Source organism: Diachasma alloeum, unplaced genomic scaffold (genome assembly GCF_001412515.2).
Source record: "Diachasma alloeum isolate Michigan unplaced genomic scaffold, Dall2.0 Dall_scaffold_00299, whole genome shotgun sequence".
NCBI lineage: Eukaryota > Metazoa > Arthropoda > Insecta > Hymenoptera > Braconidae > Diachasma > Diachasma alloeum.
Genome location: NW_021680438.1, coordinates 390423 through 418206, shown reverse-complemented (window position 1 = coordinate 418206; position 27784 = coordinate 390423). Strand labels below are relative to the sequence as shown.

At 38.8% G+C, this 27784-nt stretch overlaps 1 protein-coding gene across 1 annotated transcript; it reads left to right on the top strand.

Annotated features, from left to right (window-relative positions):
* The first annotated feature begins 736 nt into the window (after positions 1–736).
* LOC107039386 (homeobox protein Hmx) lies at positions 737–27784 on the top strand. Its single transcript, XM_015258964.1, has 3 exons — positions 737–1281; positions 25226–25497; positions 26685–27784. The coding sequence occupies exons 1-3, from the start codon at positions 737–739 to the stop codon at positions 27473–27475; spliced, it is 1608 nt and encodes a 535-aa protein (XP_015114450.1). The 3' UTR covers positions 27476–27784.

The window sequence follows — 27784 nt, the reverse complement described above, 5'->3', positions numbered from 1 at the left end:
AGTACAAAGTGACACGAAATAGTGAAAACGGAATCGTTTACACGCTCACATCATCACCGAGGCCATTTGGTGTACGTGAAGTAGCTCGTGGTGGGGTTTTGTTGGTGAATAGTTCGCCAACAGTAGCAGGAAACACGCGATACAGAGGCAAAAGCTGGGAGAGAGGGGTGGAGATACAACCACCAACGAGCGATGGGAATAGTAGTGGGGATAGTGTGTGTGTACCCAGCGTAGGGGTTGGCCCACCTCAAGTGTCTTGTCTCCTATCATCTTCTTGTTCCGAGTATCGTTTACGAATGAACCGCGATCGAGCGATCGGCCACTTCAATTGGCGACCCACCACCACCTTTAGCATCCTTGTTTTTACAGCATCAAACTGTTTACCTGGAAAGTCAGTTTTCTTTCATCGGGGTTTGAGTAACAATAGTGAGAAGGTGGCGATGAGACTGTTGGTTGATTTGTCGAGGGAGAAGTGTTTGAGTTGCTGGTGTTTTGGATGAAATGTCCGACAGATGTTGAGAGGGTGAGGGTGATTAGCGTTGATTAAACTGTGGTCAAAGGACAACTGACGATTTTTGTTTTCACTGGTTGTGTGTTAATAAAAGAAACGAAGATTGTTCGACGCGTGTTGTTCCCGACGGCGGGAGCCGGGAGGGTCGTGGAAGTGAAGGACAAGGAGATTGACCACCACCCGACGGAGGAGCGGGTGGTGATTAACGTCACTGAGGAGGAGGACATGTCGGCTGAGACTGATATTGAGGTGGTATCAGCTGAGGATCTCGAAGGATCAAGAAGTAGCTCAACACCGGCGGACATGTTGCTGCAGGAGAGGAGTAATGGTAAAGCTGGATGTGGTATTGGCAGCCATCCGTTCAGTTTTGACGTTGGAAAAGCTGCGCTGAGACCAGCCTGCAATCCCCAGTACACGTCATTCAGTATATCGAGTATACTGGGTAGACCGGAATCACCGACAGCCGATGCGACTGCCGCTGTGTCGATTGAACGACAGTCCGATGGTGACAGGGCATCACCACCAGCAGCGACAACGTCGCAGAGACTTGGTATGTCGCATAGTTCGTCGCCGTCGGAGAGCAGAATGATATCGCCTACTTCGTTGATACTTCCGGGGGGACAGAGGTCACCTATTAGTCGGGGTAATGAGACGAGGGGTAATCCCGGTGCAATTCCTTGGGCAACGAGTGCTACTAGTCCTCCAGCTGGTTTTGCACAGGCTGGAGATCCTGTTAATTCGTTGATGGGACATCAGGCGTTGTTAGCTAGGTAAGATTGGTGGTGCTGTTCATTTGGGTTTTCTCTGTCAATTAGAAATTGGTTGTTATCTCATTAGCAAGGCCCTCGTTTTTGTGTCAACAATTGACGAAAATCTATCTCAGGATTTGAAGACGTGTGGTCAAACATTCAGAGCATCATGTGCACATTTTTGGCAATGCTTCAATTTCTATTCTAAAACTCTCATTAAGATGAACAAGAACATTGAATTAATAGTGCAATCAGAAGAAGCTGCTGGTGCTGTTGAAAGAATGTTTGAAACACTCTGAATAGTCCCACGTATTCATTCTAATCCCCAAAATCCACAAATATTTCCAAACATGCTTAACCAACCAAAATTCCGGCGTCAGCCAAAAAGCTTTCAACACAATGACCCATCAGGCCTTTTTCCGCCCGCAAAAAGGAGTCTACCGTCATTAAGTTTAACCCAATATGCCGCATTATCTTTCGTGTGATCTCGTACGTGGGCGCGTGTGCAAGATGTATCTCGATATACCTATCCAAACTTGTATGGACTGCATTAGTTACTCGATGAAGAGAAGAAAAGGTTGAAGAGGGGGCGTGCAGGGACAGCGATGCGGGGATGGCGCGTGCGGTAAGGATTATATTATAGTGGAGTGGACCAGGGGGGGCTGAGAGTACTGGTAATGGCCCTATTAGGCTGTCTCATTTAATAACAACCGTGGCTACCACCCTCTTCTCTTACTTTCGTTACTTACCGCTTTCGGGGGAGAATGGGTGATTGGGGGTATTTAGGCTGCGTGAGGACACAAGATGTCCTGGATGATGCGAGCCGCAGGATGTCAGCGGGATAACACCCCTGAAACATAGCGATGTTGGTGCTCGAGGGTTGCAGATGATTTTATCAGATTTGTCATTTGGTTCCCCTCCCGATGGGACGCACCCTTGGGTGATGCCCCGCCAAATTGCTTGTTTTCCACCCGTTTACCATTTTATTAAGTTCCAGCGGGGTCACTTTGATTATTGGGGGTTGAATTTCGTTATCTTTGATGCAAAAGGGAGGGAGTGGTTACTCCGGGGAGGAAACATTCGATAATGATTTTTTTTCGTTCTTGAGAATCACGCAGGAAAAAATTTAATGGAAAAATCTAGCAAAGTCGCTAGACAATTCTATTGGATTGCCATTTAGAAAGAGTAGAATAGAATAGAAAACACACTGAGAGAAAAATCTGAAGTTCGATTTACAATAAGAAAATAGTTGAGGCATTTTGGTGAACGATACGATTTTTTTTTTATGCGGCACATAACATTATAGTAACTTCACAAGCGTAATTTTTGCAAATCAAAATGCAGTTAAACTAAACAAAGTTCAAAAGTAACCATGACAAATCTATCGTGAGGAGAACTATAAAATAGTTGCAATGACTACATTCCATTGTAGTAATTACTTCGGCCATAGTTACCGTAACCCATGAAAAATTGTTGAGGACTTTTTGACTATAATTCGATGGTGATGGAAGCTAGTCAGAAGAATTATATTTTTCTCTCAGTGCAGAATAGAAAGTTTTCTATTAGCTTTTGACCAATTCTATTGAAATGTTCGATCGGAAATTATTTGATAGAAAAGGTCAATAGAATTCGATTTTTGCATACCTTATTCTATCGAGATATTTTTCCAAGTTTTCTTCGTTCGATTTTTCTTTTCTTTTCATGGAGAATATCAAACAAAAAATCTAGAAATTTGAGCCGAGGTGATTCTATAGAAAATATCTCAATATAGTAAGCTGTATAGAAAAATCCACTTCTGTTAACTTTTCCTGTAAATTATTTTCTATTGAACATTTCAATGGAAAACCTGGCAAAAACTAATAGAAAATTTAATAGAAATCCAATAGAATTGGCTAGCAAATTCGCTGTATTTCTATGAAATTTTTTCATCCGGAATCACATTCAGTATTGGAAGAAAATTGACATTTCATAAACAGTTTACTAGTGATTTTGCCGAGAGAATGCGATTGACTTCAATTTAGCGAGAAAAATTATAAAATTTTCAATCACAGTGATAATTTCTGGTCATCGGATTCTGGCCAATCAGAGAGTACACTGAGAGAAAAATTTCCTAATGTGTAGACCGTATTTACTTGATAGAAGGAAATTATTTTCAATGGCTTAAATTTCAGAATGGTTGCGCTTCATGGAACTCGAATAAATTCTCATTTATCACTATCTTTCCGCGTTACATCACGAATATATTACATATCACAATATTGGAAGTGCATAACAAACCATAAAAACAATAAATATTGGAAAATTAACGATTCTTCAACGCATTAAAATCAAACTTGAGTACAGGAATATTTTAAAGCATGAGACCTTTCTCGAGCCAAGTGAGTTAAGATGCATGGGAGAATTAAGTGATTGAAGACGAGTTACTTGTCTCAAGTGAATACGTTTCAGATATTAGAAATTGTTTTCTCAGTATAGTATTCGATGCTGTGAACTACACCCAACTTGGGATATAAGTGGTGATTTCCTCCTAGTTTTTGATAATTTTCCGTGCATATTTCCTTTAGGGGTCATCATTTTTCAATATTTGACGCGAAGAATAATTTTTTATTTATCATGTAGCCCCATTTGAATTAACACTGCTTCAACCTTCAGATTCAATTTTATTTTTTGTCCCTGGGATAAATTTCAGATACTCTCCCGGGTAAAATAATCCATCGAACATCCAAATTTACTCTTTTTCTTATCAGACGTTTTCGTTACCCGGAGCTGGTGCAACCGGGCCTTAATCAAATAACGGTAAAATATTGTAATACTGCCCTCTGCTTAGCCAGATCCGTAATCCAGAAATTATTCTCCGAATACCACTCGACTTTTTTTTTTTTTTCAATATTTCGGCCCTTTCTGCCCTCTGATTGGCTAATCGGCCCTATCCAACCCTATGCATGCGGCTGTGGATTCTACACTGCACCGCATTCGCACTCCTATAGAACATAGGAGTAGCATGGGAAACCACAGAAAACCCATGCCGGTACAGGCGGTCACTATATTAGCGACCTTCCGCTCGCCGGAGCCTCCGGTTGAAAAACTCGGTTCCACGGGGAATCGAACTCACAACCTTTTCCACACTAGGCTCACACCTAGCCGCTTCGGCCACCGACGTCGGTTACCACTCGATTTCTACAATTAATCCAAAATTTCCGTCAAATTTCTCTCCAAACTACGAAAACTGAGTTCGCAAGATTGACGATTATTTGGTTAATCTGAAATTCGTTTATGAATTTTCGAATTATTTATCCAATCGTCAATTGACATCTTCATTTGTTTGCAACGAAGCTTTCCGGAAATATGCGATACTTTTGAAGATCTCGGAGTATTACTACTGAAAATTTGATGGAATTTACAGTTTCTGTTTTTTTATCAATTCGGTAATTTTCAATAATAAAATTTTGGGAAATTTCTGTCTTTGTTATATGTTATATGTTATTATGTTTAATCCACCACTGAGAACCGAAAATTACTTTTGCCGAGGAATCATTTTCTTGGGAGAAGAATTTATTTTTTTAGGAGTGTATTTCTCCAGGTCAGTCATTATCAAGGAGTCCAAGTCCATCTCTAAATATTACAATTATGTTGAATTATGGAATGATTATATTACATATGACCTTGAATGAACTCCATTGGCAATTATTAACCTTTGAAATTATTTCAAATTATTATACGTTAAAAAATCTCAAATTTGAAAAAATTGAAAAATAATAAAGCGTGTTCATTCAAGGTCATATGTAGCATAATCATCTCATTATTCAACATAATTGTAATGTTTGAAGATGGACATGGGCCACCTGGGAATGACTGGCCTAGAGAAATAAGCTCCTAAAAAAATAAATTCTTCTCCCAAGAAAATGATTCCTTGGCAAAAGTAATTTTTTTTCCCAGTGAAGAAGTATTAAAAGTCTAAGGAATTTTTCTTCATTTACAAACACAATATTCCTCTTATCAAGAACACTGTTATACTTATTGATTTGGGGGAAATAATGACATGAAAGGTTCCGAATGGCGTTATTAGAAAGTCTAGGACAATTCATGCGGGATTAAACAAAAAGACCATGAATAGGTCTCATGATAAGCCCGAAAACTTGCAATTTGATCGAATCGATTTGTTTGATATCTCGGAAACTATTGAACGAAAAAAAATCACTGACTGTTTGAGAACAGCGGAGAGAATCGTTCTATATTTGAGAAGAATCATTTTATTTCAAGGAACAGAGTTCTACATTTCAATAAATTTTTCTTCATTAATAAGAAACACAAAACTTTCCTTCTAAAAAATTGAAGAAGGTAGCTAATTATTCCTCAACAGCTTTCCAGATACCGATGAAGGGCTTTTTATTGCGTAGAATCGATAACTATTATGCGCCAGCAGCTATTGTGACCAAATAAGTCTTCTTCTTTCAGTTCAGAATTAAATGTCTTCATCTCTGCAATGACGTAATTTGCAACCTTTCAAGCAGACATCGGCATGATCATGAATTTTAAATAAAGTTGAATTTTGAATTAGTCAATTGATTAAGATTACTCAGCAATTTTTTAGTTATTAAATTCAGTAGCAAAGCGGTAAATCTGTTAAAGTCGATTTAACGTGTTCTTCAAACTGAGTTTTTGAGGTATATCTCCGAATCTAAGGGAGATACCGAAATTTTCGTAATCAACTTTTTCACAGCTCTCAGTTCGCTCTACAAAAAATATTTTGATGAAAATTTTGCTATCTGCCCTATATTGCGAGATATTTATTAAAAACTGACCAATAGTTAAAAACGACTCAAATCGGTTTACCGCTTCACTACTGAATTTATTATATCATCAATTGAACATGCAAATTCCAAATTATTTTATCAATCAATAATTGAGTTCGCAAGATTGACAATTCCATATTATCAATTATTTAATTCAAAGTCAATTGAATAATTTAGACTATCAATTATTTCATTATTTTCCCAATTTCAATGAAGATGAAGAAACCTTAATTATTTTTAGGTTCATCTTCTCGTAATATTAATAATCTAATGATTGATGCCGATCTCTACCTTCAAGTTCCTAAAAGAAAAAAGAATTACTTTTGAATTGCGGACGATATCTTCAATTTGGGAATTTTCACTGAATTAACAATTTATCTGAAACTAACTTTCTGATGTTCAATCTCGAAACCCGATCCTCGCAATTTTCTCCAATCACTTCCTCAAGTTACATTTTCCCCTCAAAAATCATCGGATTATCTTTCAATAGACTTTTCGGCGTCTTTGATAAACTTGAGAAGATTTTCTGAAAAATTGGGGAGCGCTGAGTCGGTTACAGAGAGTACGAGGGGTTAAAAGAGAGAATCAATTAGGAGTGGACGTACATAATGGATGGAAGAGCGAGTGGGGCGCTCACATGGCATAGGTTAAGGAGCCATAAGACTCCCCCGAGGACCAAAACTACTACACCATCCTGGTGCTTGGCAGCAATATTCCTTATATGTGAGGCGTTCCCCAACTCTCATCACGGCAAGATCTGTCCATTTGTTTCAGCAGAGCCCCTTACATCCTCTCCGCAAGGAAGGAAGTATGCAACTTCTTGCTGATTTATTATTAAATTCGCCGGGTGCTTCACAAAGTTGTCTAGATACACATCGCCATCCAGCCACCCTTGATATCATATTGCATTGTTGGAAAATTAATCTTGAAACTTCAAGTGTAGAAATTGAAATTTATATGAAATTTCCGTGCGCTGTTGTAAACAAATCAACAAATTTGTGCAATTGCCAATGGGATTCTTATTGCCACGTTAATATCAATAAAAAAATTATTGAAGATTACGAAATTTCGGGTGACTATTGCTCTGAATTCTCAATCTATTCTAGATTCCATTCAATACCATGTCCAATTCAATTATGAAAACACAGTTGAAGGGCTCAAATATTTCTATTTATCGTGCACTGAGAGAAAAACGACAAAGTTCTCAAACAAGTCTTATTTGTGCCAAGAAAGCGTTTTTTGAAAATGATCAAAAAAGGATTTTTTTGTACCAAACATGCAGAGAGAATGAAAAATAAATTTAGTGTTAAAAATAGATTTAGTGGTTCAAACAAAAATGCATTCTCTGTAGACGTAAAAAATGTCAGTTCTAGCACTACGCCTTCGTTATTCGATACTCCCATACGTATTTTGCTCCCGAAAAATCTTTGTTTTATTCGGAACAAGGGATAATAGTTTTTCGTTTCAGCTGTCTAATAATCACAGACAACAAATAAACCCTTAAATGAAACAATAATGATGATATGATAACTTGGGGATAAAATATTTGTTGATAAATTTTCCTCTATATGAGATATTTTCATCCTGAAAAGACACCGTCTGGTGTGAATTATCCGCCTCTTGAGGCAAATATTTCGTTGCTGTCGAAAGCAGAACAATTATTCATGTTTGAGACTTTCAAATTCGAACCAAACAAATTCTTTTTTGGCAACTTTCAACTAGCGATTTTGTTAGCCCAAACAAGACTTGTTTGACAACGTGTTTGTTTTTCTCTCAGTGTGCACGGAGAGAAATTTTTTGGAAAAATTCTAATGCTAGTGACAGCCAGGAATAAATTCCAGTGCCGGCGCTAGAAATTTTATTGGGGAAAACGTGAATTTTTCCCCGTATTTCTGCGAAAATTTCACAGAAATCCCCAGAAATTTTACCTTAACAGCACCAGAATTTTTCACAGCCGGTTGATTGTAATTATTTCCCGTACTCGTACTAGAATTTTTCTAAAAAATTTCTCCCCGTGTGGGAAAAGATCGATTGATGCTCTCCATATTTTTTGGCATAACCCGATTCGAAATATTTGGTCAATTTTCGCCTTAAGGTTAGCCAAGGACTTTGCTCAATTTAGCAACTTTTTTTACAAGCAAGAATTGAGTTTTAGCGAAAATCTCGCCATCCCCATACTTTATCGAATTTTTCATTGTTGATTAGATGTTTCCGGGAATTGCTTCAATGAATACAGTTCAATCTTCGTACAAGATACCACACTGTAGGAGAATAATATTCCGAGAATTACGTATCTCCCACTTCACTTGGACTCTGAGGGGAAAGTATTTTGATTTGATATTCTTCGTACAAAATACTGGACGATTTCCATTTTTCATGATCATTTGACTACGCACTGTTAAGAATTTTTACATTTTTTGGAAATTTTCGTCTAATTTAATTACCACTGCAATTTGAAGGAATTTTGTCATCGAAAATTTAGAATTTCGTGGAAAAATCGAAAAGAACTGTAAATTTCAGATCCTTGTTTCTCTGAAAATAAATAGGAAACCGAAAAATTCCGGTAAATATATTCTGAAATTTTCAGGACAGTCACACTGAATGCGAATTAAGAGAAAAACATGGAATTTCCGATTTCACTGAAAATTCGATCTAATGTTGCACTGAATATTCATATTGGATTGGAAATTCAAATAAATTCAGGAATTCACGTCTTTATGTTGTTTAAAATTCTGGAATTTTACTGAATTTTTAGTGAAACCTTAAATTTCATTTTTTTTTTCCCTAAATCGTATTCAGTGTCACTATCCTGAAAATTAGTAGTCAACTGTCCATGAAATTGAATTTTTTTCTAACAGTGCGATTCCTAATGTGAAACACGAATGTTTGATTAGAAGTTATTGTTCTTTTTCCAAATAACAAGTTAGAAACTTGAAATAAGTTAGTTTATTACTAAGGGTCTGCGAGGTAAAATTGAGACTTTCATTACAATGATGGTTTTCATAAAAATTGAGTTGAGTTTTGTTGTGTTTTGTCTATCTATTCATCCAAAAGATGCACGTAAAATACATGGTGCATAGTACATGTAAAAAAATTGATATTTTACCAAATGTTATGACCGACGCGTTTAATTTTTTTTATTAACTATAACGAGTGCGCATTCGTTTTGAAGTTCAATTGATGTGCCATGAAGTTCTAGATCATAGATGTATGAATTCCGGAAATTTATATCGCCTTCAAGTTCCACTGAAATTTAAGGAAATCTTGTCAATGAAAAATCAAATATTCCATTCATTTTCGATTCAAATGATCTGGAAATCAATAAATAACTTGATTTTTCAGTTCAATTATTCTGTAAAAATTCATAAAAATAAGGAAAATTCTGGGGAAATTTCACGATGAGTTTGGAAATTCAAGCATTCATTGACAAATCAATGATTAGTTTAACATAAAAAACCCAATTTTTTTCAATTTTCACGATGAATGAGTTATTTAGTGAACGTTTTCATTTGAAATTGAATGCAAATTCACTACATTGAAAATTCAGATGACGCTGTGACTGAAATTTCAAGAAATTTCCAACAGAATATAGAATTGGAGCAATTATTCACTTTCACTGGGACAATTTTTGATGGAATGCATGGTAAATTTTATAGTTTCGGTACAAATCATCGTCACGTTCAGTAAATTTAACATTGTTGGTCCGGGAAAATGTACTATAAATCTCGCACCTTTTCCCCTATTTAGCGTGAAAAAGTACTGAAAATGGAGTTCCCTCCACGATTACTTGACTCGTTCGGTAATTTTTCTGGAACTTTTTTCACCGTGTATGTTGGAAGTAAAAGAAGTATCAACTCGAATATTTTTCCATCGTTTGTATTCGATAAATGGGATTTATATTTATTGTCAAATAGCATCCCAATCACGTGAATATTGTCATCGAAATAATTCAATGATTGATGCAATTTTCCAATCAAGTTTTTAGGATACTAGCCAGGAGGGATTATTGAACAACGATTCAATGAAATCCATTATTCTCGGGGTATTCAGCCGCGAGAGAGTCTATCACTATTATACCAGTTGACGGTGCAAGAGCGGTACATGTCACCCAGATCAGTGAAAGAGAGATTCACTCGCTAATCCTAACGATAGAGACTCGCTTGCGTTAATTACAGCCCGGCCCAAATGAATGATTCGTTAATTAGTGTTGGATTGAGTCGTGCAGCAGCACATGAAAAGGAGAGGAACCGCAGTGAAGCCGCATGATAAAGTCCATTGTGGATGATCGTTCGGCCGATGAACTGAAATGTTTCGATGAGCCATGAGAGATGTATCGAAATACGGGGAGGATACCCGATGTCACAGTGGATGTATTGAATCTATGGCGGGGAATAAGCTTCACTATTGTGATGACTAGTTAATCCCGTCCAAGATTAGGATTGAAATTAAAAAAGAGTCTCGAGTTCTATTCATCGGGGAATCAATCAATTTTTAATGTGAATCATACCAATTTTTATTTCAGTCAAATTCGTTCAAGAATTATTTCCCATTTTTCCTCATATTTTCGACTTTACACGGAGCGAAAATTCCCATGAAAGTTGATTTTTCTGGTAAGCTGATGCAACAAATTAATTTTTTTTCATTCAGAAAAATTCTACTATATTGTAACGTTTTTTCTACTGAACCTGTGGAAAAAACACTTTTCCGTCCCGGCGGGCGCAAAGTTACATTTCCCTCCCGCTTCGCGGGAGGGAACTCTGACTTTACGCCTACGCCGAGACGGAAAATCGCGTTCTAACCACGGGAGGTAAAATAAAGGACCCTCAGCCGGGTGCTTACCAACCTCGCCTTCGGCTGGGCTGGTAATTGCACTGGCGGCTGAGGATTCTTTATTTTCCCTCCCTAGGTTAGAAATATACTATTACGCACTCGTATCGAAATATACTTATTGCCTTGAAATCATCTGTTTCATCTGACCCAGGGTTGCCAGATTTTGGCGATTTATAGCCAAAACCTGTACAATTTTAAATGGGGTGACGTCACGATCTGGTAACACTGATCTGACCTTGAAATCATCTGACAGTTAATATAGTAGTAATTTTCAGAAATGCGATATTGAATTCGATTTGGGCGGAAAAACATCATGGATTTTCCATGTCCCTGAAAATTTAATAGAATTGCAAATTTATTAGCGGCAGGAAGACGATAATCCTCCAATTTTCTGATATTTTCCATCAAATCCTGTACAGTAAAAAATCCGGTGTGGACTTCTTGAGACATCATTCAGTGCGGTGCCTATGGTGCGGTGTTATTTTAACACCGCAACTTCATACCAAAAACGATGTAGACTCATTGGGACACCGATCGGTGTCAATTTAACACCAAATTTTTTACAGTGAATATTCATTGAGATCATTCAACGGGAAAAAACAGTTTTCAAGATTTTTGAAGATTCTCACGACAATGAGGGAAAAACAAATACGTTCTCAAACAAGTTTTGTTTGGGCCAGCAAAATCAGTAGTTGAAATTTCCAAAAAAGAAGTTGTTTGCTTCAAATTTGAAAGTCGCAAACGTGAATAATTGCTCTGCTTTCGACAGCAACGAAATATTTGGCTCAAGAGGCGGATAATTTACCGCAGACGGTACCTTTTCAGGATGAAAATATCTCATATATTAGAGGAAAATTTATCAACAAATATTTTATCCCTCAGTTTCAAGATTGCTATCATATCATTATTATTGTTTCATTTAAGGGTTCATTTCTTGTCTGTGATTGTTAGATAGCCGAAACGAAAAACTAATATCCCTTGTTTCGCATAAAACACATTTTTCGGAAGCAAAATACGTATGCCAGTATCAAATAACGAAGGAGTACACGGAAAGAAATTTTTTAGAAAAATTCTAGTGCTAGCACGGGACAAGAGGCGCAAAGTGACGGCCAGGAAAAAATCCAGTGCCGGCACTAGAAATTTTTTTGAGGAAAACGTGAATATTTCACAGAAATCCCCAGGAATTTTACCAGAAATACCAAGAAATTTTACATTAACAGCACTACAATTTTTCACAGCCGGTGGATTGTAATTTTCTCCAGTACTTGTACTAGAATTTTTCTAGAAAATTTCTCTCCGTGTAGTGTTAGAATAGTATATTTCGTCACTAGGCCGAAAAAAACTATTTTGTCATGACGGCCGTAGGCAGAGATTCACGAAGCTCCGAAGCTCCAAATTAATTTTTTGCATGTACAGAGAATCCAATTTTTTTTGCACTACTAAATCTATTTTTGCTGACAAAAATTTTTCATCTCGGCGCACTCTCTGCATATTTGGCACAAAAAAATCCTCTTTCGATAATTTTCGAAAAACTATTTTCTCGGCACAAGTAGAACTTGTTTGAGAACTTTGTCTTTTTTCTCTCAGTGCATATTTGATGGTCCTGTATAGGTCAATAGATATTTTTTCGAGTGACCCCACATGAGGGAGAAGTCTCATAGGTGGAGTGCCCGTCCATAAAAAACGCACACAAAATCCGCAACTCAATCACTTTTCCTCAATCTCTGTATAGTAGAAGTCCCCATAACTTTCTCACCGCGCTTTCAAAGCCAAAAATTCATTGTTGTAAACCGAATAGCACTTTATCCCTCCTCCCCCCTCCGAGCGCCGTCGAACTCAATATCACCGAGTTTGCCAGTTGCATTAGACTATAGGTGTCAACCGCCGAGTCAACTACGCGTAATGGAGACAAACGCCGCAGAAACTCCTCCATAAAAAACCCAAAACCCCGAGAAACAGCGAATAAAGCGAGAATAAAGGATTGAGTTATACAGCCACTCAGCGTATTGTTTATAATTCAGAGGGTTTGGAATTGAAGTTCTATCGTCCAGTAAGTTCCGTTTCTCTCTGATATCCTCTTTTCTCGACCTTTTTCCTCCCTCTCAAACGCAATGGTATACTGCCCTAATGGCTGGGGAGAATCCACTGGACTTTGCCGAAGTACTCTCACGATTGCGGAGGAAATTACAAGAAAAAACGATGATAAAAAAAAGCTGAAGCAGGGAGAAAACGCAAGAGAACTTTAGTCGAAGATCAAAGTGCCCTCTGGCCCGCAGGAAAACAGCTAGACTCGGCAAACGGCCGAGCTAATAATTGATCAAACTCTCCTCTTCCCTAGCAAGACAGAAGATCGTTGGACAACGAAAAATCGTTGTTCATTACAGCAGCAAATGATTTTTCTGCTCTCTCTTTCCTTTTATATAAATTTTTTTACTCCCTCTCTTTTTGAGTACAGATCAAAAGCCGGCTTGAAAGGGAAACCACTCAGGCAATATTGCCGATGAGTCTTGGAAGCGCTGCGGGATCCCGGATGAAACGGGCCGTAATGGATGTAATTGGTCGCATCGCCGAGATGTATCTCTCAATCCTCAACCTGAAGTTCTCTCAAGTTGACTGTGACTCAAGTTAACAATAGAAACACTGTAGAAAATTATTCTGCACTTAAAGTGTCAGAAGAGCAAATGATTGCATTACATCAATCTGCCAAAGAGTCCAACCAAAGAGGAGGGAAAGGAATTGGGAAACAAACTGAATACAGTTGAGTGGATAAATTTAGAATCGCCTTTGTCATGAGGAAACCGTCTCGGCCACGATTGCCAGCTTCAGCCACCCGTGCAAATGCAGGAAAATCTTCCTCCGTCGCTCCGCCCAGCGGCTTCGATTATATACGCCAAACTTGTCTTCATCACTCCGCAAACTCCTCATCCCCCACTACCTATCTAGTTCGCTGATTCAACTACCGATGCAAGCAAACACTATTCGTCCCCTTCGGCAAACTACCCTACATATTATTTAGTACGTGCGCTTGTTCTGACGTATCGAGTTGCAGTCGTTAACAACCGGCGCTGTGATACGACGGGTAAGCGAGCAAATCGGAGAGAAATATTGTCGGCTTGCGTATCACTTATGCAGTTGGTTAACAATTAATGAGTGTAGAGTACGCAGACTGGGATGATTCAATAGTAGTCTTAGATAACAACAGCACTCCATCAGTCAAACCTGACGAAGCAGAACAATTTGGCGGTTCGAGTCGAGAATCGGAAGCACCACTCACCTCTGCATTATTCCAAGTGCATCTGGAATAACGTATGAACAAAAAACCCTAGAAAGTGAGGATCGATTGAGCACTTTGGCCCTTGAAAAGCCGTAGAAGGGCTCTCCTCAGCAGTACGAAATCCCTGAAGAGCTCCAAGTTTCTAACGCAGACACTTGAGCCACAACTCAAAATACCATTTCATCATATTTCAAGGAGTACCCATCTACAGGGGCTGAATATACCGAAATAATCACCTCAATTTTCCCTGTAACCTGATCAAAAGATACGCCTAATTGATCTCTCTGAGTGGATAAATTTACCTCGAGAGAAGAAATATGAAGAAGAAAACTCAAATCTCGTGACGTGTGATGATCCAGGGATTGCGACAGAATCCGTCGAGCCCCTCTTGACGAAAAAGCCTTAGAAAGACATCGAAGAAGGGGACGACAACGACAGGGTGTGGAATTAGGGCTGGCAAAGGAGCACGCCAAGAGAATAAGAAGTGTATATAACCTCCTTGTACCTGCCTTGGGTCTCTCTTGGCTGCTTACAAACAGACGGTTGTCAGATTTCCTTTATCTCACCCGGGGCATCTGCACACAAGTATACAGAGCCATCTCACTCCAAACCATGCCATCCACCATCCTCTAAACCATTTCAATCCCTCCCCACCCCGTATTTTCCTCTTTCTCACTTATTTTTCCATCTCCATTCATCCCAAGAATGGATCTTTAAAGCTCTTAATTTGTGTCTCCCCCCGGTGTTTGCTTGTCGTAATTCCTGATCGTTTCCATTCCACTCTCCGCCTTAAAAAAAGGAAAAGGAAAAAAAACTGTCTCCTTTTCTACAGTGGCGTCAGAGCCCACCCTCGGTGAGAAGCCGATAATCATCGGACAAACAGCAGGGAAAAACGTAGGGCGACGAAATGAGATCAAATCACACTGAGCACTAGACGTATCCACAGCAGGTAGCGGGACAAATGCATTTCTAAGGAGAATTCGTTACCGATCACTCCTCTCGCTGGTCTAAAAACAGTGTACAACCGATTCACCGTTACAAGAGCAGAGGTAAAAAAAACTGGGGGAAATTTTTGTACGGCTTCGCGAAGCCTCAACACACCTCCGTGCAAGCCTCGGAGATCCTATCCTACTTACCTAATACCCACATTTTCCTGGCAATCGTTGCGTCCAATCGTCGGATTTGCTGAGTTAAAAAAAATACACCATTTCCGATACAAGATACCGTATACCACTTAAAGCCCCTGAAGCGTATTTTGAAAAATTAGGGCAGCATACCTCTAAAAAGGCTATTTCTCCAAACTACACTGGGAGAAAAACAAACACGTTGTCAAACAAGTCTTGTTTGGGCCAATAAAATCACTAGTTGAAAATTTCAAAAAAAAAAATTTGTTTGGTTCGAATTTGAAGGTCTCAAACGTGAATAATTGTTCTGCTTTCGACAGCAATGAAATATTTGGCTCAAGAGGCGGATAATTCACACCAGACGATGTCTTTTCAGGATGAAAATATCTCATATAAAGCAAAATTTATCAACAAATATTTTATCCCTAAATTACACGATTGCTATCATATCATTATTATTGTTTCATTTCTTGTTTGAGATTATTAGACAGCCGAAACAAAAAACTACTATCCCTTGTTTCGCATAAAACAAAGATTTTCCGGGAGCAAAATACTTATGGGATAGTGATGTTGTCGAGAATACACGATAAATTTTTTGGATAGATCATCACTGTCTGAAAAAACATCAAATGTTTTGAAATCGTTGCTATCTCGAAAGACATTGGATCGATGCATCTCGTCACGATTTTTTGAGCACTTATTTTGCCTGGGTTTCGACTTTTTCGTTTGTTTCTGTTTTTATATCGCCAATATATCGTTACGACAGTCATGAATTGTTCAGACTGACAGTCATGAATTTTTTGGCCATAATACTTTGTCACGTTTAGTAATGATTCGTATTTTCAGTTAGTCATTTCGATTTGAATACATTGATTTTGACAATCCACTCAACGTCTCATCATCACGAAACCGTTGGGCTATTTCCGAATCCCAAGTTATATTACAACTAATTAGATGTAATGTAACTGTCAGATAGTAAATTGATGATGATATCGTCACATAACAAGAATGTGTCACATTCCCGTCCGTCTCATGACGATCACTGACCTGTCACATGACGGGTCAGTGATATGTCATCATCTTTCCGTATAATTGCTCCAAAATCATTGATTGTGGCATCAACCTCTCCTAGAATGGACGCGTGATCGTCCACCCACCGGCCTCAGATAGAGGTAAGACTGGTTCAAATCCCGTGTCCAAAACACTACTTTGTTTAAAATTGCGAACGAAGCATCCTCACAGTTGTCGTCATTACGGCATGCTGTTATCATACCAGTAGAAGTTCCCTGACGGAAACTAGACTCAAATAGCACCATATAGACTGCATTGGGAAATAAATTTTAATACCTGAAACATATTTACATGAGACAAGTAATTTTTTTTCCATCGCTTAATTCTCTTAGGCATCTCAACACACGTGGCCCGAAAAAGGTTTCATGTTTGAAAATATTCACGTACTGAACTATAGTTTTGTCGCAAATGCACTCACTCAAGTGGCGCAGAAGAATCTTCAATCTACATGTATTTATTGTTTTCATAATTTTTCTTATGCACTTCCAATGTTTCTATATGTAATATATTCATGATGTAACGCGGAACGACAGTGATGTATGAGAATTTATTCGAGTTCCGTGAAGCGGTAACATTCTGAAATTCAAGCTATTGAAAATAATTTAATTCTCTCAAGGAAATATGGTTTACATGTTAGACGGAGAGAAATTTTCTAGAAAAATTCTAATACGAGTACTGGAAAAAATCACAATCCACCGGCTGTGTAAAATTCTAGTGCTGTTAAGGTAAAATTTCTTGGTATTTCTGGTAAAATTGCTGGGGATTTCTGTGAAATTTTCGCAGAAATACGGGGAAAAGTTCACGTTTTCCCCAATGAAATTTCTAGTGCCGGCACTGGATTTTTTTCCTAGCCGTCACTTCCCACGTACGAAATGCCAGTGTTGGAGAAACGGGCCAAGCCTGGCACAAGCCTGGGCTTGCCAAGCCTGGGCGCCCAGGCTTGGACCGAGGTTCGGCCATCCCTGGGGACCAGGGCTTGAATCTCGGGAGAAGGGCAGGNCGCCTTTTTTCCCATGCTAGCACTAGAATTTTTCTAAAAAATTTCTCTCCGTGTAGGAAATTGTTCTCTCAGTGGGCTTACGTTGGTGAGACACTTGATGTCAGCCCCACAAACGAAGATATAAAATTATCAACCGATATATACATATAAGTATCTCTATAAATCACACTGCATTCCGGAAATCTGGCCCAGCCATATGCCGAACATTGGCATGCAGGAGCTGAATAACCAAGCCCCAGCCAGCGGTGACCCGGAATTTTTCATCGGGCTCCAGCCGTAGGTGTAATTGTGAGGGTTAAGTCTCAAGGGTGAAGTGATGAGAATGGAATGATAGAGGTGAAATCATAAGGGGGAATTCTGAAGAGTGAAATTGCAAGGGTTAAATCGCAATAACGGAAAAAAGCGAGAAAATCATAAGGGTAACACCGTGAGGATTTAATGGTAAGGGTGGAATCGTAAAGATAAAAGGTCAAGGTGGCATTGTTGGCATTGAAATCACCTGTAATTCGCTAAATTATTACGAAGAAAAGAAGAATCGTCATGAAAAAAATATCATTATTGTTATAATTATCACTGATTATTCATTATTGAATTATTTTACCAATTAAATTGTAGTTTAATCACTTAATATCTCTATGAACTGAATAATAAACCGTTCATGTTGCAAAAAACAGTGGAATTAATATGGGCGATTTAAAGCAGAGATTTTACGAATTGCGCGGTAGGCTAGTGGTTAGGGCGTCGATGGGTAGGTCACAATTAATAATAAAAAGCATCCTAAAAAGTGTTAATTATTTTGTTTTTGTTATTCCTGATAATTATCGTGAATAATTTGACACACGGAGAGAAATATTCAGTAAAAATTACGGAACAATTCACGTAATCCGTAATGGGGAAGAGTTTTCCGGCAATTTTTATAGGAATGGAAGAGAAGAAATCTGAAACGTTCAGTGAATTCTCAGGTTCATCACCGAACAAAGAACGAAATTGTAACGTAATTTTTCTCGAAGAAGTAAAATCTTACAGAAACTTGCCGACTTATTATGCCTCCAAAATAAAAAATTCTTGAACGTTCAACAATTTTTATGAAGTTGGTGAGTTATTTCTACGTTCCGTTCCGTAAAATTTTTCAATTATTGGGGAAAAATTACGGAACGACTTGTTGTCCCCACAGCGGTGAGTCATCAGACGGGTGGTTAATTTTTACGGAACGAATCATGGAATTTACGTGGCGATTCGTACAATTTCAGTTCCGACTCACACATTTTATTGAATTTTTCTCTCCGTGTAGCCAACCCGGTGCCAGTCACATGCCGGTATTGATTGTTTTTCATCCTTGAACCTGTCACGAATGCTCAGGAGTAATATTGAATTACTTGTATTTCAATCACTCACATTATGTTCATGTAATTAAGTAATGTTTAATTGAGCCTGGCCTACGACTGGCCGCCGTGCTTGGACCGAGCCCGGCCTGTTTATTTTCTCCTACCTGGGTATACCACTCGAAGCTCCTGAAACGTATTTTGAAAAATTAGGGCATCGTACCACACTGTTAAAAATTTTCGTCTGAATTTTCAAGTTCCACTGAAATTTCAGGAAATCTTGTCATTGAAAATTTAGAATTTCGTGGAAACATCAAACAGAACTGTAAATTTCCATTCTATTTTTCCCTGAAAATGAAGAAAAAACCAGAAGATTCTGCTAAATATATTCTTGAATTTTCAGGACAGTGACACTGAATGCGATTTAGCGGGAAAAAATCATGACATTTCAGATTTCACTGAAAATTCAACTCAATTAAGGAATTCTCGTTTTTATGCCGTTTAAAATTCTGGAATTTTACTGAATTTTCAATGAAACCTGAAATTTCAAGATTTTTGTTCCCCTAAATTGCATTTAGCGTCACTGTCCTGAAAATTTGTGGACAACTGTCCATGAAATCTCATTGTTTTTCTAACAGTGCACTATCAAAAAGGCTATTGTCCTAAACTAACGGTATACTTTGCTGATGGGTCAAACTTTGGTGAACCCAAGCTGATGCTAGAGAGTTTGGCCCTAGGTGGAGTGTTGTATGTTGGATGAAGTGGCCACAGTAGTGGTATAGAAGCTTGACGTATAAACACTGTGTTACCAAAGATAATAGCCTATGGTTGGGTCAATGGCGATACGCGATAGTGCGAAGTTTCCATGTTTCGCTTTTTGGATCGATCCCTCCTCTCCGGTTTATCACGAATGTTGTATATATATATATAGAGGCTAGGTATGGCTATACCTGGAATGGAGAGGATTTCATCGTTTCACCTGAAATTGTACGCTAGTTTACCCTCCGCAAAACGGCCGGGGGTTTGGCGAGAGGGTGGAGAGGGATGAGGCAAAAATATGGATTATATGTGTGTTGAAAAATATAACCGGATACTCTGTTAACGATTCGCTGCATGCTCCATTGAGTATTGACCAGACGTGGGTTGAATATTTAATCGAATACAACTCGGTGCTTTGTTACAAATTAATGGTTTATATATTCGAGTGCGCGTCGTTTTCGATGATTCGACGATTGACGGTGACCGGATTTTTGACGGATAATTTCATACACATACATCATACCTTCTTTTGTGTTATCCCAGTATATTGTTGATGGAAATGGGGGAATTGTCGGTTATCAAGGGTTGATTGTTTGATTGAATGGATTAACTAGATATGGGACATTCCATGTCAACTCAGCCACCCCGGATTTTTTTTTATCTGGAAAAAATCATTTGATAGTTGCATTTTGAACTACTATATATAGATAGTATTCGTGCCAAATTTCATTCCCCTATCATTTTTTTTCCTGAGATAATGATGACAAAACTTGGAATTTTCAAAAATTCATAGTTTTTGCACAACGCATCCGATTTGAACGAATAAAAAAAGAAAAATTTTGTTTTTGTTTGTGCTTTGAGAAAAAAATACTCCAGAGCCGTGAATTAGCTTCTTCACTGATTTTTCAAAGAATTTTTACGTTTTTATTTTTTTTCGTCTCTACGGCCTTCCGACATTTGATCGGAATAATTTTTTTCTGATAGAGGACGTCCATATATGATGTAAAAAAAATACGCCATCATAGAAGAGATGACAATTGTGCCGGAAAAATTTTTTTTTCTGAAATTTTTGTGTTTTTTCGCCTTCTAGGGGTGCTGCGTACTTTTTACCAAGAAATTGATGTTTCAATCAATACTTTTGGTTGATATATCATAGAAAAGACATACACTACCATAGAAGAGAGAAACGGTGCGCCAGAGAAAAAATTTTTCTCTGAAATTTTTGCGTTTTTTCAACATTTTTAATGATATTCAACAATCACAATCACTCTAGAATAACTTTTTTTAATTGTTCGAAGGTCATGCAATGGGCAATATCAGAAATGATCTTTTCAGCACTATCAAGTAGAAAAAAATTGGAAAAATTGATTGAAAATGACTCTTTTGGTGACAATACATCTATAACATAAGACAGGAATCCTCAACGTTGTTTCCTCTGAGTTTTCTTCGGAAAAACCTCCTCAGTGGCTGAGGCAGAATAGCGTTTTATCACCAATTGACCCCCTAGTCGTGGAATGAAACAATGATTCTTCTGAATGGCAGGAATTCCTTTAGCTTTATCGAATCTATGTTTCAATTCTGCTTTAATTTTGTCGTGCCCGTCTTTGGTGAAGAAAAAAACGTCAATTGTAGTGAAATGATTCTTAGCCCATTGGAACAGAGCATTTGGTGTGAGCATTGGTTCACCATCAACTGTTTGCAGGCTTTCGTGTTTAGCTTCTCTTTTCAAAACTGCTCCGACTCCATCGCATGTCCCTTTGCCGTGTGCGGTTGCGTGAAAATGAGCCTCTGCGTTGATGCCGAAATCAGCCTTATGATTCAAAAGATTAGCCATTTGGTAACGATTTTTGTAATGCTGAGCAGCGCTGTCTATTACATAAATCATTTTTCGAACATCACCACAATTTTTGCTTTACATGCTCGATCAGAATTTTCCGTACCAAATAAACAGCAGCAGTATCATGGACTAGACTGTCTGATAAGATGACTAAACTCTGATATTGGATATCATCATCGTCACGGTAGTAATACACCACCGGGTGGACTGTACACTGATCATTATTGTAATGAAAAGATTGACCAGCATCTTGAGCAACAAAACAATAATTCTCAGCAAAATCACAGAGGACAAGCACTTCTCCTTTATCCAAATTTTCTCTTCGTTGCTTCACAAAAATTGATTGCTCTATAGAGCGATGAAGTGGTGGGGCTTTAGTACTTTCATCCGTTCAGCAAGTACATCAACGAATTCGTTCACCGGAAGTATCTGTGTTTGCAAGGTGCACCTGTCAGTACTTTGCCGCACTCGGAACTTGATACTTTCAATCACAGCTTTGGAGAGAAGTCGTTTTAGCTCACATGACAATTGCTCAAGTCCAGGGCAATTCTTACATTCATCCAAATGACAGGCCGGCGTGGGATTTTGACACATGTTCTGCTGAGACAATCTTTGTAATCTGTCATTGGACATGGTGAATCCTTCGTTAGAACCCGGAGATTGATAGCATCTAACATCAGTTTACAATTTTGGTGGTAGGTGCAAACACATACCACGTGTGTGCCACTCGCTCCCGCCAATATACATTGCTCAGGTCTTAATTCTGCAAACTTACTGAAACCAACTGCAGCCTCTGGGTGAGTGGCTTTGTACTCTCGATGGAGATCTTTCAAATTTTCGAGTACCATTTACTTCTATTCTACCCTTTTTTCTCCATTAATTTTAATCGATATCTTATCTTTCATCCCGGGCATAACCCGACTATTTTCTAGATAAAAACTTCGCACCTTTTGAACAGTTTCGGCTGGTAATGGATAACCAGTCCTTGCAGTTGGTAAAGTAAATACTCCCTTCAATTCTCTCAACTTTTTTGCCTTCTCCGCCATGTATCTCGAAACACCAAATTCGAGCGCTATTTTTCGGGCACTCCATGATCGAGGAAGAATGGTTAGAATTTGCAGGCGCTCACCGTACGAGTCCAAATCGTTGAACTTTTCCTTCAAATCATTCAACATTTCCTCTAATTCCAGTTCTCTGGGAGAACGATACCGTTTCGTTGGTGGTGGATCATCGTCACTGTGGTCACTATTTGAATCCTCATCCATACTTAAATCGAAGAATCCGCCTGAATCATGTGATCCATCATGACTTGAAACGCTTGTATCATCAAGATGAAAAGATCGGCCTGATCTCACTGAACAGTCAATGATATGTGAGGTGGAATCATCAAATTCTGCTTCAGTCTTTGATACCTCTGAGGAAAATATATCTTCTTGAAGATTTTGATTCTTCAGAATGCAAGTGGGAGGAAACGATGGTACGACATACGTTGGCACTTTTATTCGGCATTTGCCACAAATGTTTACAGTCGATGGTAGGAAGGGGAACTTCAAGTGTATTGCCCGTGAAATCGGACGTAAATTGGTTCCATAGTGGCCTTTTTCACCTGGGCCTTGCATCAGATTTGCACATCTATCACTACGGGGCATCCTACTGAATACAAACAAATTGATTCCACAAATCGCCTGAGAATATCTCTATCATGAATGTCAAAAATTTCTTACCTCAATTCAGAAATGAAGATGAGAAAACAGGGATGAGTACACGCAATGATGGCTTATTAATTTAGTTTAATGATCAAACTTTACTGATAAATGATGCATTTAATTAACATCGTCAACAATAAGTACGGTAATGAAACGTTGATGAAGCATTTGAGACATCTCTCACAACTAATAGCTTACAGTCTGATAACGTGAAATCGATCGATAGATTCATTTTTTTATCCTTCTTTTGTTTCAAGTCTGGGTGATACAATCTGACTGGAATTTGAGCTTAATTTCTCTAACACGGGAATTCATTGCCTGATCCACTGTTGACTATCGTATATATGGACGTCTTCTATCAGAAAAAAATTATTCCGATCGAATATCCGAAGGCCCTGGAGATAAAAAAAAATAAAAACGTACAAATTCCTTGAAAAATCAGTGTAGAAGCTAATCCACTGCACGAGAGTATTTTTTCTCTCAAAGTACAAAAAAAAATTTCTTTTTTATTCGTCCGAATCGGATGCGCCGTTTAAAAATTATGTGTTTTTGAAAATTCCAAGTTTTGTCATCATTATCTCAGGAACAAAAAATGATAGGGCAATGAAATTTGGCACGAATACTATCTATATATAGTAGTTCAAAATGCAGCTATCAAATGATTTTTTCCAGACAAAAAAAAACCCGGAGTGGCCGAGTTGACATGGAATGTCCCATATATGACACTGACGACTTTCGAACGACTTTCTGAGGACCAATTAATGCTCCATGAGAAATGAGTGTTATTGCTGATTGTGAGTCGTGTCTATCTAGTTAGAAATTGACCGTCATTTTGATTTCAGTCATTTTGCGGTAATTTTTTATGAATATTTAATTTCAATAGTTTTTTCTCATGAAATTGCATTTTTATTGGCAGCAGGGCTCTTGCTAACCTACGGCCTGGCGTAAATAATAAAAACATTTTGTTTCAAAGGTTTTTATCCGAAATCAAAGAAATGAATCTGAAGCAAATGATACATTTTTCGCTTTATAATGTACTTTAGCTGAAAAATAGCAAAATTTGGAAATTTTAGTGTACAAATATAAAAAATGGGTACATTCGCGGTATTTTTTAGCAAATTTCAATAATTCATTTATTAAGGATCATTTATTACGGGTTTACATTCATCAAATTCCGGGAGTGAAGTTTTCAGTAACATCATCACTAATTTTTAGGGGTGCTATCACTAATTTTCAAAGTAGTGTCATGTATTTTCAGGGAGCCATCTCTAATTGATTAACTGCCGGACCCTTTGAAGCTATTGTAATTACCCCGAAAATCATAAGTGGACTTTCCATGATTTATCGACGTTTCATGACCCCTAGAATCATCCTGATATATTTTTGAAGACATGTTTGTATGTGTGTGTATATATGTATGTAGTTAAAATTGTGTTCAACGACATTTCCTTGACAAATGGAGCGATTCGATTAATCTTCCTTTCAATCGATGCATCTTCACGTACACGGAGAGAAATTTTCTAGGAAAATTCTAATACGAGTACTGGAAAAAATTACAATCCACCGGCTGTGAAAAATTCAAGGGCTGTTAAGATAAAATTTCTTGGTATTTCTGGTAAAATTTCTGGGGATTTCTGTGAAATTTTCACAGAAATACGAGAACAAATTCACGTTTTCCCCAATAAAATTTCTATTGCCGGCACTGGAATTTTTTCCTGGCGGTCACTTTGCGCCTCTCTTCCCGTGCTAACACTAGAATTTTTTTTAAAAATTTCTCTCCGTGTAACTTAGAACTGATTAGTTTATAAAAACAATCGCCTAAGCGGTTCTTTAGTAATTCGCAAAAAACATGCCAAAAAACGTGAAAAATTATGTTTTTTCACATGTTTTATTATTTTATTTTTAACGAAATTTATGGCACGTTCGAGAGTCTTCAGCCAACCAATTCTTGGAAATCTATCACCACATTTCTGTGATAAAAATCACCAATAATCGGGATTATTCTAGTCAGTGTCCAATATTATCGATAATTGGCCATGGATCTAATCTATATCTAAAAAAGAAAATTTTCTTCTCTACGTAAGTTTTCGTTGTTTTTTTTCTCGATGAATCTGATAATTTCTCGATGATGAGTGTAATCGTCAAAACCTTAACGCAGAGATTACAGGTCATGACTCTGTTCATTGACGGTTATTCGATGAATCATGTTTCCCTGAAATCTCTCATAAACTATTCTCTCATTTTTTCAGATTAGCGCAGTTGTATCCAATACCTGGTAGTTTCTTCTCATCATCGGCGCAGTTACAATATCATCTTCAACAGCAGACGCATCATGCGCGACTGCCGACGGTTGGATGTCAGTCGGAGGCAGCAAAGGCCGACGGCATTCGCGGACTCCTCGGCAATGGAGGCTGGCCGTTTCCATGGACGCACGGTTTACAGAGCTTAGAGCATCATTCCCAGAGTGATGTAGGGTCACTCAGCCGTGTCAGTCCACCCACTGGATCCTATCTCAAACGAGGTTGGTAGACGACTAATCAGCATTCGCTTTCCAGTCCATCAACCAGCATGACTCGTAATAATGTTTCATTTGAGGTACCGAGTGATGAGCCACTGAACTAATGAACGTGTGTCAATATTGCGGTTAACCTCATGTCCTCTAATGCGATTATCATCATCTGATTGTCATCAGTGAGCTGGACAGGGTTAGGTGTAATTAAGGTATTGACGGGATGAGTAGAACTGACTTGTGTCATTTCAATTATCACGATATCAGTGTTTTCGAGGCCATTGAATCACTATCTCCAGAATCGTAATTGTCGGAGGCAATAATATCAAACCCCGAGTAACATCTGGTGTCTCTCCAGTGGATTTGAGTCATGGCGCTCCTCCCACGAAGCTCGTTCAGAGATAAAAATCAAATTAATACCATCAAACGTTGCGTTGAAAGCCCAAAAGTCTGTCTCTTTATAAAACGTCTGGTATAATTCGTATGGCTCTCGGACTCGAAAAACCGAGAGTCTGTTGAAATATAAATCTCGTGTTTTTGGTGGAGTGAGAAAGGAGTAAAGGGATATTCAACCAAGTTCATAGGAGTTCTCGAGTCAGACACTGGGTATTCTCGGTTTTCTATGGGTTATAGATACAGGAGGGAAAGAGGTTGGTTTCCTAACAAACCACCAGTGTGGCCAGTACATGGGTGTGATTAAAATTTTTAGGGGTAGCTCTCCACCAGCTCACTGTCCCTTGGGTTCTTCTTTTTTCATGTGTCCGCGGTTAACGTGCGTGATACAACCCAAAATGGTTAGAATGGGGTAGAATTTAGGAGGGACAGTGTTGCAAAAAGGGCCACTGTGAAGCATAAATTGGTGTGTGTAAGCGCGACGAATGATGAGGGACAAGCTTATGTGCGAGGGTGAGGGGCATTCACAGATACAAGCGTGGAATAGCCGATGGTATGGCTTCATTGGGGGCTTCTGTCAACGACAAACCAACGTCGATCGCCTTACCCGATCGCTTTGCCCACTACCACCTTTACTGTTAATACTCGGCCTTACGATACCACACAATTTTCCCTGATTTTCATCCTCTGTCAATACCGACTTTGATTGCGCACTTTCGCATTGAAGACTTGTATCAAAACACAATCCTATGGCTTCTGACCTAGTAGCAAAATCGTTCTGATTTGAGTAAATCTTCTGTTGACAGAGGAATTGGACGACGACAATCCCGCTGACGATCGTCTTCACAGTGGTGGAAGGAGTCCATCAAGTGGTGACGAGGGTCACGATGATCTCGGTGATGTGGACGACGGGCCCGATGGTGATGGTGATGGAGAGTCACCGGGTGGTGGCCACTCGTCAACCGGTGGAAGTGGTAGTGGCAGTCAGAGTGTTCAAGTCAATGTCAACGACAACAACAATGTCAAGAGGAAAAAAAAGACGCGAACGGTGTTCTCGAGATCTCAGGTCTATCAGCTTGAGCACACGTTTGAGTGTAAGCGTTACTTGTCATCATCAGAACGCGCCTCATTAGCTGGACAACTGAGACTGACTGAGACCCAAGTGAAGATATGGTTTCAAAATCGAAGGAACAAGTGGAAACGTCAATTGGCAGCCGAATTGGAAGCAGCCAATATGGCGCATGCGGCACAGCGGCTGGTACGCGTGCCCATTATCTATCACGAGCCAAATTCAACAAATTCTAGCAATACTGGTGGTGGTATATCGATACAATCGACAACGCAAAGTAACCAATTACCGGTGCCCAATGCTGGCTCACACTCGGTTGGTGTAGCTGTTGGTGTTGGTACCTCATGCGCTCCCTGCACAACAGCACCACCGATATTCTACTCACCTCATCACTCCCATCATCATCACCATCATCATCCACCCCACGTGCAAGCTCACTCCTTACTACCACATCAGGTACATCCACAACCACCACCACCTCCACCACCACCACCCAATTCAGCCCAATCAGCTCAGTCATCCCAATAACCCTTTCCATCACTCTATCGTCCTGGCGCATTGAGTCAGCGTGAGCTTGACGCACGATACTCGAGATTTCTCGCTGCTCCATGAATCCATCGATGATGATTGTGGTGATGATAAACAAAACCAATTCCATTATGTCGCTAATTGTGTTAATAAAGATTAATATTGTAATTATAATATAAATATGATGATTTAAGGAAACGGTGGATTAATCGCGCGATATTCAATGCACCGCTTATCAGGAGACAGGAGCAAATAAAAAAAAACGATTCGTACTTGCCCGATTGTCCTAATATTATTGATATTGACGAA

Excerpts from the sequence above, each read along its gene's own strand:
- LOC107039386 (XM_015258964.1), top strand. The coding sequence starts at position 737 with ATGTCGGCTGAGACTGATATTGAGGTGGTATCAGCTGAGGATCTCGAA. Across the intron at positions 1,282-25,225 it reads CATCAGGCGTTGTTAGCTAG|ATTAGCGCAGTTGTATCCAA; the intron begins GTAAGATTGGTG and ends TCATTTTTTCAG. Across the intron at positions 25,498-26,684 it reads TGGATCCTATCTCAAACGAG|AGGAATTGGACGACGACAAT; the intron begins GTTGGTAGACGA and ends TTCTGTTGACAG.